Genomic DNA, 13,599 nt, shown 5'->3' on the forward strand with positions numbered 1-13,599 from the left:
CACCAGTGTTATGTAATGCTGAAACACCTTAAACAACAGTTTTTAATCATCTTTCAATTACATGTATCCTGCCCATTAACGTTACATACTTTAGTACTACTTTTGATCTGGAGAAAGAAAACGGGACTAGATAGATACTGAACAGATTCTACGGAAAAAGAGGCTAGTTATGACTAACAAGCAATTCAAGCAAGCTGTCTGTACCTTCACACTGTGGACTGACATATGTCCAGTTACACCACAGACAATCCAGCAACAGTGGCATCAACAGAGCCTACTCCCATTTCCTCCCTTCATGACACTCGTGGCATGTGGTGCAGAAGGCAGCAGGGCTTGCCAAAGCTTCAATCCCTCTCAGCCACATATTCACACCAGTATCCTGAGCTAAAGTTTTGTATCTCACAAAAGGAAGGAGTGTGTAATGTGAATGCACTTTTGAATTGTGCACACTGGAATTAAACGACCCCAAACCACCTTGTCATAATCACTAAAGAGATTTTACTTAACCTCAAGTGACTATCCACATGCAATTAAGAGTAACTTCTAGCAACAGAGAATACAGATCAACTTGGTACGGAGAGTTTTGCCTTTTTAAAATAAGGGCAGCTTGCCTTTAGGGCATCCTAAATCCTGAATAAATGCCTTGAATAAATGCCAATCTTGTCTTTGTATCTTACATGACTGAAGTAATTCAGACAGAATGGCTTCTGGGAGGTGACTGACAGACAAGCACGACCATGAGCCAACCCAAAGAGACTGATGGTATCCAGATAAAGGCATAAATCTTATGCCATCCCATGTACATGAACAGGAACAAGGAATAGCTGCTGTGCATCACTACCTGACTACAATGTGCCTTCATGCATGGTCACAGTCATAAGCCACAGGTCACAGAAACTGTGCAGCTGGCAGAATTGGCTGAGCTAACTAGCATCTCAGGAACAGAAGGGAGCATCTGGAATTGCATCAGGCCTCTTCAGGCCGTATGTGCAGGAAGCATTCTGGGGTTTATCAAGCCACTGATGATGATGCATTCTGTACAGCAGATGCTCCTGAGAAAGGCTAGTGCTAGCTTTCACTCGAGGACACTTTCCTCCCTCCCAGGGAACAGCTGGCTGTGTCTTGGAGCATGGCAAAGACAGAATGGGCCATCAAATGGCAGCTGACTGACACCAGTTTCTAAGACCTACATTTCTTAATTCTCTTCTTCTCCCTCCCCAAGGCAATCTCTCAATTGTACAAACAGGGCTGTCAATTGTAAGGCAGTGCTTCAACATTAAAGGATTTATTTGAAACTGTTTTTCTAGAGAAGGAAAAATAAGGTAAGAAGCATCAGGTCACACACAGCAGACATGCAAAGGACAGACCAAACACACTACAAGCGCAGCAAGTCCTTTTGGACAGTAAAAAAAAATATCTCTGTTGAGATAACAGGCAAGTAAAAACAATCCTTGAAGGACAAGCAGGAAAATCCCACTTCAACAGGAGGTAGAATCCAGTCAGTGAAAACTGACAAGTGAGAGAAAAGTAACAGAAAGAAAAAAAGTTGAAGTACCTGTGCTGGCACAGAATATCCCAGTTCATCATATACACTCATTGCCTCACTGCTGACAGAAACTGTGACAAAGGTAGTGATGTTCCATGCCAGTGGGTTATAGACAACAACATACAGGTCAACATCTGTAGCACCTTTGGGTATGCAAAAAAACAAAACTGCCAGTCACTACATTATGTATTTTTAAAATGTGGTATTAAAAAGTATCTAAAAAGAAATCAGTCTAGGTACAACTATCTTACAAAATTTTAACAAAAATTCCTGCAGTAAAACTTCATGATAGAAAAAAGGAAAACATTTTAAAGTCCTTCACAGAAACCTCTTCTGTTTTATTCTTCTATTCTCTGACCAATCAAAAAAGACCATGCATTCAGAAAATGACACCTGAGTTGAATGTGAATGCATTTAGTGAAGATAAGCTGCTTGCAACTCATTGTCATGCAGTATTAACTTTATCGGAGTTATACAGAAGATGAAATGAGAAGCCCAATTTAAAAACAGCCCTGTGAAAATCCAAATCGGTCTGTTGCACAGCCCACGGCACTGCTTACATCTGACAGTTTAAAAAGTTTCCAAAGTAAAGATAAAAGGGAGTGTACAGTCTTTAGAATAAACTTATTTAAAATCCTTTTACATTTTTTACATAAGCTGGCAGTACATTGTAGCAAGAATATTTCTTGACTCTGACTGTGCTCCGTATCATGTAATGCTCTGTTGCAGGGTGAAGTTAGTTTAGTGACTACTCTGATCAGTACCTCTTCCTCGCCTTGTTTTACATTTGAGGTCTGAATCTGACAGCCAGGTCTAATACATGCACTGAATCAGAGTTCTGTCTGACATCAGCTGAGAAATCCAGGGTCTCATAAGGCAAACAGGATTTTCTACCCATGGTTCACAGAACTTAGATGCACATAATATGTTGATTGTTTTGGAGGAAAACCTGATAGCTTTCATAAGGTAGCTCGAAAATTGGAAAAGCTGTGCAAAAAAGTACCTGGTTTTCCTGAGCCTTTAGTGTAAACAGAAGAATAGACCTCTCCATTCTTCTTTGCATTGTTGATATCAAAGATTATGGAAGCCATTAGCTTCTTTACGTTGAGCATTCCATACATCAAGTTTTTCAGGTACATGTCCTTCACCTTGGGAGACTCTGTGCCTGTTATACCATCATGGTGCTGGACCTTATAATTAAAAATAATTTGAAAGGTGCAACAGGATGACAACTTCAGGTTTGCATTTGTATTAACATAACAGTCAACTAAACTGACACACAACTTAAAATAATAAGGGATGACAGCTATATTCAGATTCACATTTTGCCTACTGTGAATTCTTACATACTGCATGAAATGGTCAAAGACAAGATGCATACAGATTTCCCCCATGCATATTCCTCTTTTAATATACTAAAGTTGCACCCTTAGAGGAAAAAACCAAACAAGTTACCAAAACCACGAGTGCAGTAAATATACTGAAACAAGACAGGTTTTCCATTTCCTGCTTAGATCTGGTCATTACCTTAGCAGACAAAATAATTATTGACAGCAAAAGCACTGAGGACTGCAAATGGTTAATGATACAAGGCTAATCACTTAGCTGCTGAACTTTGAAGAAACACATCTGTCCTTCCTCTTCTAATTTGCAGAAGTAGAGATTATCAGCAGTTTTCAATTACTTCCATTTTTGTTTGGTTTTTATTTATTTTTAGGAACGATTTTGTAAATTAAAAAGCTAATGCTAAGAAAAGGAATTTCATATGCAAAGTTTGAAACCACATACTCTTTCACTTGTTGAAGAAAACATTTTCCAGTAACTATGTCTTGAATGCATGGTCAAGGGGCTGAAGTCGTGTTTCAGGACAGTTTTTTGAAAATTTGCTTTATTTTTACTTATGACTTGGTAAAAGGGGAAAGTTATTTCCAAAAATATAAAAGCAACTTTGAGACACTCCAGCTGAAATGCTTATGCAAACTTTTCATTTGGAAAATAAACATTTTCATTCAAAGTAGAAAATATATCAAACTTTACCTCTGAAACTGCCCATCTTAGACTCTGAAGTTGCTTTAAGGCTTTATATTTGCAAATAGAACCTTCTGGGTGTTTCCAGACATACTGTGTGAAAAAGGATTCTCCAGCATAAAGCAGTGAACTTGCTCTCCTTGCAATTCCTTTCAATGTGCTCCGAGAAGTATAAAACCCAGTCCATGCTTGGAATGGCTCTGTTTAAAGTGGAACACATCAAAACAAAATCAAAATACCACTTCATTTATTCTACTACTATTCTACTACTACAGTTCAGCTTCTTACATGAATCCTACTGGGGATTTATACAGCAGCCATCAAGCAGAAAGGTCACAAAGTCTACAAAGAAAGTCAGCCTGGAACATGCATTTTGAAAAACTACCATCTCTCCTACAAGGCCTAGTAACATGCAAGTTTGCTACAAAGAGAGTACCAACCAAGTCAACCTGTGTTTATGGAAATTTCTTCCTTGTGGATCTGTATAAAAGAATTTTTAAAGTTTCACTGAAGCATATATTATCATTAGTTGTCAATACAATAGATTATAACCTTTGGTAATTGCTTGATACACACACTCTACATTTCAACCTCTAAGTCAAAGGGATTTGGCTTAAATTTAATTTCTTCAAAATGGAGTAGAAACAGTGAAGTGATGACTCCAAACTACCGCAGCACAAACTACATCAAAAGATGCCCTCAAGTGGTTACTGGAAAGCATTTCAACATTCTGTTTGTGTTAATGTTTTAGTATCCCACAGAGTGAAATAGGAAAACAACTACTCCTTTTTAAAACCTTCAAATCTCTCCTTAGTGTTTTCTTTGTTTGGGGGCAATTTCTTTTAAAATACACTAGTGATAAATAGGTTTTCCAGAAAGAAGTTGCAGAAAGTGTTTTCCAAAGAGCATGTATGCAACTGCAATAACCTCCTGTCAGTCCAAGATCCAAGGCAACGATTAGAAAACAGGATCTTTTGCTCAAAAAACTTCAGGACAAATTATTTTTGACCTGAAAGGTGCTGGAAGTTTCAACAGGATTAATTCCATTTTACAATGGAATTCCATTCCATTTACAAGCAGAAGAACCACAAATCCATATCAGCCCAGTACAATGAATGCAGAGTAGAAGGAAATACTTATCTGGGACTTAAAACTTGAGTTTCCATATGTCATAAGTGACACTGAGCCCAATAAGTGACTCACAAAAAAAGGGCATAGCAAGAATAAGAGAGGATTAATCATCAAGAGGGAAAACAGCATGTGGGAGAAAGTGCACTCAAATCTATACTGCAATTGCAAGGCACAGAAAGTCATTTGGGGAAAAAACTACATCTCTGTGTGGGCACCCACCTGGAACACTGAAGGTGCTGCTATTATGCAAGCTAACAGCAATTGAATCCTGCAGGTAAATTATGCCAAAAGATAAAGGAAAGAGCCCAGATGTAAAAGGATATTAGCAGTTAGAACTGGCAATGCTTTTATCAGCAAGTTGTTAGGTATGACATGATCCCTAGAGGGAGGTGAGGGAGGCAGGGATCAGTCCATGCCATGATTCACAGGAAGAAATGGTTATTTTTATTCATTGAAAAGTTAACAGACACATTAGAGAATAGTCTGAAATGTACGTACACAGCCAAAAAATGTGATGAAGCAGTGGTAGCTACAATTATACAGAAAGGTGTTTTAATGAAATTAATGGTATTTTAAGAATAAACCAGGCAAAATAAATTAATGAGTTTAGAAACTGAGAAGTTGCCTGTGTCTTCTCTCTGCATACCTCCATATGAGGTCTAAAAGAATAAATTTATTGGGGAAAATAATTAAAGGGATGTTGGGTATGACATGATTTTTTGGTATTTTTCTAGTACTTTTCAGCTCTGCTTAAAAAGCTGTTAGAGCAGCATGTAAAATGCAAGCAAATAAGAAAGAGCTGCAAAGAACTTTGGTAACACTGTATTACAAAATTTCAGAAATACTGATGGTATTTTTACTTGTTTAGACTTCAGTTGTAAGAGAATTCTTTCCAGCCCCAGAATTTCAAACTGTTTTCTTTAATGAAAAAAGCAAGATTTTCTCCTACAGGAGTCTTTAGGGCATCATCTACATTAGTATTTTGTTTGGATCAGGTCATCCGTACCTAGCATGCTTTGCTTTATATAAAAGATTGGATTTGGAGCTCACAAACTGGATTCCTCATGCATGGAACAAGCATCAATGGGCATTCAAGTCTATACGACCAGGTTATATATTTCCTGCAATTACTTATGTGGACACCAAATCCTCAACACTGACTGTTTGACTTTGGGAACCCCCATTCCACTGCAGTAACACAGAACTACTCCAAGAGCTCTCAGACTGCCTTGGTCCCTTGGTTACCTGTAGCTTCTCCAGACATTCAGAGATCACATCACATTTTCCATCTCTGGTTTAAGCCATGCATAATCCAGTTCTTTTAAACAGTAAAATTGGGACATTTTTCTATTTGGCCACACACCCATCTTTTTCACTCAATTAAGTCGAGATCAACTTGTCTGTTGATGACACCTCATAGAGTGAACAAATCTCATAGGAAGGCATTTTTCTTCTTTATTATTCAGTTTCCCTTATTAAATTTTTACATATGTACATTTCAGGCAGACATTAGGCAGCTATGAACTTATTTACCTGTTGAATATGGAAGAAAGTCTTGAGAGTCCCGAATTTCCCATGTAAGATTCCTGCTATAAACTGCTTGGAAGTAATCCCTGACAGTGGCATACTGGACAGTCACTCCAAACTCAGCAGAATGCTTGTTAATATAATCCACCAATAGGTCCATGTTAGAGTACTGAACAGATGCATTAAAGAACTGCTTGTCACAGCCCTGAAATTCCAAACACAGAACAACCCAATGACTTCGGGTCACATAATTAAGGAGGATCATTTTTAACACTAGTCTATGTTCCAGGGGTATTTCTTTTGATTGTGACTGCTCATATAACTGACATTAGTTACAAAACTATGCAGACTGGGCAGGGTTACTTGCTGAGATTGTCTGTAATCATGAAAAAAAACATGAAAAAGCACAGAGTTTTAGAATCATATATTCTACTTCTTTACATAGTATTATCACAAGCACAGAAACCCAGTAGTTTTCTTACATTACTGCAAAACTGTGGGTTTGGATCTAGATGCTAGATATATTTGTACTATTCAAAACTTCTCCCCTATTCCAGGACAATTTTCACTGTAGCACAACTACAGAGTGTTATATTCTCTATATTATCTTCTCACTCCTTACAAAAATAATAAATTCAATATAAGCAAGTGTCATAAACCCGGGAGAAAAACAAATCAGTGACTCAAAGCTGCATTAGTCAGAAAAAGTTTTTCTTTGTAACAACAGAAATTGTGGTGAAATAGCCCATAAAGAAAACACATAATCCTTTAATATTGTAATTGTAAGACCTACAGCATCCATCAAAATTAGAAACCAGACTGTACACTCAGTTTAGGCAAAATTATTCTTTCCTAGGGACTTGAAAACAGCAAGAGCACATCAGTGCGATATGTACACATAGGATGTAATTAACACAGCATATTGATGAAGAGTGTCTTTGGATGACCAAGCTGGGATCTGCTTGCTTATGGTTCTAGCTAAAATACAAATATAGGAATACAGTGTAGGAAAATTACTACACATCTGTTAGAAAAGACCATGTCTACCTAAGTGTCATACATTTTCCTATAATGCTGTAATTTTTGTTAATGCAGAGTTATGCTGGGCTAAGCCGTTAAAAAAGGACATCATTTAAATAGACAAAAACAAGGGGTGAAAAAAGGAAGCAATATTGCAATACCTGGTTATGCAAGAGTTATCTTTAAAGTTTTGTCACTTTTTCTGTATTGAGTAGGGTGGAAGACTTGACAGACAACTGGCAGGCTATACAAGGAAATTTTAAATATCATTACTAGTCAGTCATTTGGACCACAATTATAGAGAAACACTTCATGTCACGTGGTTTGCACCAGCATTTCTGCAGCACCTACTGCAGCAAGTACCATCCACTTACCCTCTGGAGTGTACCTGTCCCTTCTAAAGCAAACACTGACCAGGCACTTACCCACGGCCACAACACTTCCCCTGTCTGGAACCAGGCTGCTCTCTCCTTAATGTTTGTCACCATGGTTTGTGCATACAGGTGGAGGTTAGCATCTGTAACAGGGAGACTCATGTTTGGATAAACACCATCTTTTGGTGGATCTGGGAAAGTTGCAAATCCATTCCAAAAAAATCCTGACCTAAGTAGAAGCAGGAAGCAGAAAGCAGTAAGCTGTAAACAGAATTCACTCAAAAGGGAAAAATACATCAAAATGTGCTGGTATGAAATGTACACACCCAGAGAATAAGAGGCAAAAAAAAAAAATCTGCTTGTATTCATTGCTAGTATTTAGGTTTAAATATTTATTTGGGGATGGAGGTAGTGGGAAAAGTCTCCAGTTTTCTTTCAACACTTTTCAACTGGGCACTTTCAACTGTGCAATTTTTCAAGTCCCGGCTGCTTGCTGGCATAGAACAAAGAAATCATAGGACAAACCAGCAAGCTTTGTAACAATGAGAATGTTCCCCCAAGTAGACTTGATTTTCAAAGAGCATTTTACTGGGTAAGCCAGTAAGCGAAATAAAGTTTTCCAAAGTTCTCAAATTTCTTCACAAAATAAATGGCAATTTTTTGTTGCTTTAGTTTATACAAGGACAATATACACAGTCTCAGCTCAGGATAATGCTGAAAATTTCCCATAGAAAATCGATTAGCAATAGCCAAGTCCCCACTGAGCTTCCTGAAGCTTTTAAATCTTTACTTTCAGGCAGAGAAAAAAGACCCAGTCCTGCTTTGGATATTTTCTGTTTGCAGTAATTAATTTGTTTCACATTTTTATTCTACTTTTTTAAAAAGGACTGACATTTAAGTCCATCACTGTATTATCAGTAGATGAAAGCCACACCTGTGTTTCAAGCCTTCTGATGTAAGAAAACAAATCTGTCAATATTTAGAGGTATTTTTAATGACTGTCAGTACTATGTGTCACTTTTGAGAATTCAGTTGTTAGGTATTGAGCAAACTTCATTTGTTATGGTGGAAAGCTGGGGGTCCTTAATAACCCTTACTCAGACCTACAGAGTCTAGACATCTTGAGCTACCACAGGTCAGGAGAAAGCAGCAGGATACTTTTGAATGAAAGCAGTCAAAGAAAGTGCTTAAACCTCAGTAATATAAACAGTCAGAAGTGAACAACATCTCTGCATATTTGGGAAATCTTTGGACCTGTTTGAAAAAGGTAATTGTGATGGAGTACAGTAGCTGTACTGATCCATAACATGGGTGAAGATCTCCTGTCTTTCAGATAAGGAAGGAGAGCCCTGCCATACAAACTGAAGCTTCTGGAAAACAAAAAAAAGGTAAGAAACCATTAGCCTTGATGACATTCACAGACATACATCATTAACAACTTAAGACTTCAGAGTTCCCATCTTTCCTTCCACCACTTTTAATACTTTTAAGTGCTTTTTCTGAAGATCCAATGCCAATGGTACCCCAGGCAAGTTCACACACTATATACAGGGGGCCACATCAGTGCCTCTTTCCATTAGAACTGATGCAGAAGGAGAGGAGGCAGCACACTGCCAGCATACTAAAATCCAGAGATAAGCCTGGCTTATCACAGCCATTATACCTCAGTTGTTTCAATGGAAGCTGAACAGGTATAAGCTAGAAAAGATCCAGAAGTAGTCTGACTGCACTGTAGTCAGTGGGAATCAACGTTGAACTGATGTTAATGTTTAAATTTTACTGTTTTGGAAAACTTCAGACTGTTAAGGGCCAGAAAAAAAACCCAACTAGCTGGGCAAAGATTTTCAAAAGCTCATAAAAGATTTCAACAGAAAGGAAGTACTGCAAATCACTGCAAACACAAGGTGGTAGGTCCAGGCTTCACTAAATTCAACATGAATTCTGTTTTCTTCAGAGACACTTGAGTTTTACCCAAGATTCGCAGAATTGCCTAGTGCCCAGAATACAGTGCTGAAAGCCCCTTATTTTCACATAATGTAGTGAGTAAAACTGATGACAGATCAGGATTCAACACAGTGATTGAAAAGCATTGACTGTGTATGAGACACTGTGCAAGAGAAGACAGAACATGAAAGAAAACCTGAATTCAGCAAAACCATGACTAGCTGCCACTTTAACTGACCTAGTATCATTAATTTTACAGGCACAAATAAAAGTTCCAAGTCTGACAACACTGTGCCCAAAGGTTAGACTTTAAAACTACTCACATAAAACCCAACAGATACAAGATTTTCTCAGGGAAAGCTGGAACTCCTAGATGTCTCTGCTTTGAACACTCTTATTCAGTGTCCATTTAGACTTGCTCATTTGCCCACATTTTGTGTCTTCTTCAGGCCAGACTACATTTTATCACTGACCAGAAGTCATGAAGACATTAATTGACCATATAACCCAGATTTAATATGTTTCACCATTACCATATGCAATCAGCATGTCCTATTTAAACAATAGCTACATTTTCTTGCACAGATGACAGACATTCTTATCTTTATGTCATGGTTTAGATTACTGTAAGTAGAGGCCAGCAATGGTTTCATTCCTAAAGGTTTTTTTTTTACCTTGTTTTTCTGCATGTCAGCCTTCAGATCATAGTCAATACGAGAAATAAGATGAGCATTGAAACCAGCCAGAGCAAAAAGAGTTGGTGTTGTAGCTGAAGCTCCAAAAGGATCAACATGCCAAGAAAACTGAGGCCTGAAGCCAAAAGTTTCATACAAAAATCCATGACCTTCTGCAAAGCAAAATTTGTTAAGGTTAGGAACACTTCTAGAAGTTATTTTCATAAGTTTAATAGGCATATTGTGTTACAGGTATGTATTTTAAGGATAGCTTCTTGTTGCTGTTTCCCAAAGCATTCAAAGTTTTGGGAATTTAATCATTCACAGCAAAAAGCTTCATACTAACAATGTTTATACTGTTATGCCAAGTATAACTTATTAACATTATAAAAGATAAATAACAAAAAGGAATTATGATTAGAGATCAGTCTCAAAAAAAGTGTATAGGTACAGATTAGGTTAAGGCAAATAGCCAGGTTGGAGTATGCATGAAAACAACAAACTAAACTGGGGTTTAGTTTAAGTTCGCTCAAATCATAAAACCCATTCTCAGAAAATTTCAGTCTCATATTAATGACAAAGGGACAGGGAAGCAAGCCATCCTCTAAACAAAACTAGTGTGAATATCATTACCAGTCATATGAAAAGAAAAGAACCAAAGGTTAGTAGTGAACATGATACAAGATGTTATTAACAACTAATGTTACTAATGTAGTTACTAAAGTTATTAATACAGAAATGAGCTTTGAAAAAAGTAACCCCCAAACTAGAAAAGCCCAGACAATAGCATGAACCCAGAAAAATCATATGAAATGAAGTAAAACAATCAGGAAACTAGTAGATTTTATTTGGAAATCAGGTATATTGCACTAGGATAGTCATCATTAAAAAAAAGGGGGAAAAGGGGGGGGGGAAGGGGAAAAAAGGGGGAACCAAAGAAAATTGCAGATCATTATTTCATAGTTACAGAATTATGCTCAAACCATTTGAAAATACAATCCTATCTTCCCTGGTTTGAACAACTGCATTTCAAATTTTTGTATCACATTTGAATAAGAGACGCTGCAAGACCCCTTTTCACTTCGTCTTTCCCATGGTTAATGTCTTCCCTAGCTAAAATATTCACAACGTGTTTAAGTATTCTGATGGAGGCATATTTGAAGCAGAGTTTTCTAGGCTCCTCCAAAACACTGGGATTCTGGACAGACAAGAGAAGACATGAAATCTAGACTCCAAATGTCTGCACTGGCTTTGTCTTCTCAACTTCAACTCCACACAATCCCTTTTCTTCGTATGTACTCAAATGGAGCAGCATGCTTTCAGGAAAAACAAATGAGAATTTTAAAATACATTAACACTTTTGTTCCTGATGAATAAATTACCAAATTTGAAAATTCTTATTTTTAAAGGTTATGTTTGCAGAGAACAAAATTATAAATTAGAAATAATGTCTTTTTTTGTTAACTCAAAAGAATAGAAAAGTTGTGTTTGTGTTTAACAAAAGGATTCTTCAATCATTTTAGTGTTTTATTTGGGGAAGTCCTAGGCTCAGTGTTCCAAGCCCATAAAGCAACCTTTAAACACAGGAGTCGGATGAGAGAAAAAAAAAGTTCATGTCCTCTCCTCCTCTTGGCAAGAGTGTACTGAGGTACAGAAGCAGCTGCTAATCCTGTGCTCCCTACAAACACTGACAAGAAAGAAACAAGGCCAGTGGTGCTGTGCAGTCAGATGCAGGAAATAATAGAATCGTTTTCTGTCCCTTTACTGTCCCATGTAGAAAGCTGCCCAGAGCGTAGCCCTGGAACAGGCAGAGTTTCCATCAGCTGTGCTGACACATCCCCTCCCTGCTGTGCCCTCGTGGGCATAAAACATCTCTGGCACAGTGGTGGCATCAGCTATCCTGCTTCTGTTTGCATTAACCAATGCAAAAAACCCTATGTACCAAAAGACTCTTTAAACCACCAGATGGACAGGTGTAACATACAAATGTTAGATGCAAAAGTTAGAAGATTAAAATGGCAAGTAGCACATCTCTTGGAAATATGCACCTCTTTCTAACAGAAGACGATAATGACTACAAATAGGGGTTTCTTCATCAAGGAAGTCTTTCAACTAATTTCAGTCGACCTCAGTGGCCATCCACTGGCCCCCATCCTGCAGAAGACCTTGCCTAAACAATACAACTTCCCCAAACTCTGAATTGCTACCAGGTGTTTTCTTGAAGAGTGTTTCATACCCTCAATTTCACCATAACTATCTTCCCAGGAACTTAAGCTCTCAAACACACGTGTACCAAAGGCCTTTGCTCCAAACAAGTTTATACCTGACAAACCAGCTTTTGGCAACCTTTGTGCCTGCTGCAGAACTCTCACGTCAAAGCTAACAGGTGTTTTTAAGCAATGACTTTTAAATGAATAACACACCAGCAGTAGAAAAATAAGAAATGCTTTAATTAGTTCTTAAGAAGTCAGAAAATAATAGCAATTTTGGGGTGGAAAAATGAAAACCAAACAAAACCTCCAAGGTCGTAACAATGAAAAAGAGAAGTTAAATGCAAATATGCATACCCGTCAACTGTAAAATTTGATCATCAATTAGTGTCACAGCTTCATCATGCATCACTTGCCCTCCAATGACAAATTCCAGTCGTCCCTCTTGAAGCAACTGATGGACCTATGATATTGAAATTAAGACACAGAACATAAGCATCATTTCAGTCTTATCCAAAAAGGCTGCAAATTCATTTGATATCACAGCACACTACCCAGACACGACATTTGCCAAGAAAGCACCTAGGACAAAAAGTGAGGTAAAAGTGAGATAAAAGGCTGACTGTACCAAGGCTATCTAAAAGAGAATTACAGCGAAAAAAGGTATTTCAATGTGCTGCAAAGTGCATTGATTTATTCAGCTTGCACTGAAACCAGGTAACAGGAACAAAGGATGCACTGCCAGGTAGACATTGACCTTTTGGTGTTCCTCAGTAGTGCTGTTAATGTGCCTTTTTATACTGTCTGAACACCAGCCATTGCACTGGCAGCAGCCTGTAATCCTGCCTCAAGGCAGCTAGAGCTGGAGGATTAAAACAGAAGATATTAATGCTTCTCCCAAAATCTTCCTCCTGCTGCATCCAGCTTGGCTTAGGGAAGGCATTTGGTGGCTGGATGAGGGAGCAATATGCATTTCCTTGCAAGCAGCAATGAAGCCCCAGGCAAGCAGTAATATTCAGGCTCCCAGGGTTTTAGCTGAAAACTAGATCTGTGGGATCCAGGAGAGCGACAGACTGCGCCATCACATCGTGGCCACAAACATCTTCCTCTACTCCGTATGTATCTATCTTGCCTTTGGGGCACAG

General features: G+C 38.1%; 1 protein-coding gene across 2 annotated transcripts in view; it reads right to left on the bottom strand.

The window, feature by feature from the left end:
• Nucleotides 1–13,599, bottom strand: part of MAN2B2 (mannosidase alpha class 2B member 2) — a 28,768-nt gene that overhangs the window by 9,578 nt on the left and 5,591 nt on the right. For both annotated transcript variants that reach the window (XM_066185420.1, XM_066185419.1), the window contains exons 3-10: nt 12,812–12,917; nt 10,245–10,417; nt 8,881–8,996; nt 7,678–7,855; nt 6,239–6,437; nt 3,584–3,774; nt 2,550–2,736; nt 1,556–1,689 (exon numbers count right to left, since the gene is read on the bottom strand). In XM_066185420.1, coding sequence (XP_066041517.1) covers nt 1,556–1,689; nt 2,550–2,736; nt 3,584–3,774; nt 6,239–6,437; nt 7,678–7,855; nt 8,881–8,996; nt 10,245–10,417; nt 12,812–12,917 — 1,284 coding nt within the window. The remainder of the gene's footprint in view (nt 1–1,555; nt 1,690–2,549; nt 2,737–3,583; nt 3,775–6,238; nt 6,438–7,677; nt 7,856–8,880; nt 8,997–10,244; nt 10,418–12,811; nt 12,918–13,599) is intronic.

Source organism: Chamaea fasciata, unplaced genomic scaffold (assembly GCF_029207755.1).
Source record: "Chamaea fasciata isolate MVZ Bird 193981 ecotype frontalis unplaced genomic scaffold, bChaFas1.0.hap1 SCAF_6, whole genome shotgun sequence".
Lineage (NCBI taxonomy): Eukaryota > Metazoa > Chordata > Aves > Passeriformes > Sylviidae > Chamaea > Chamaea fasciata.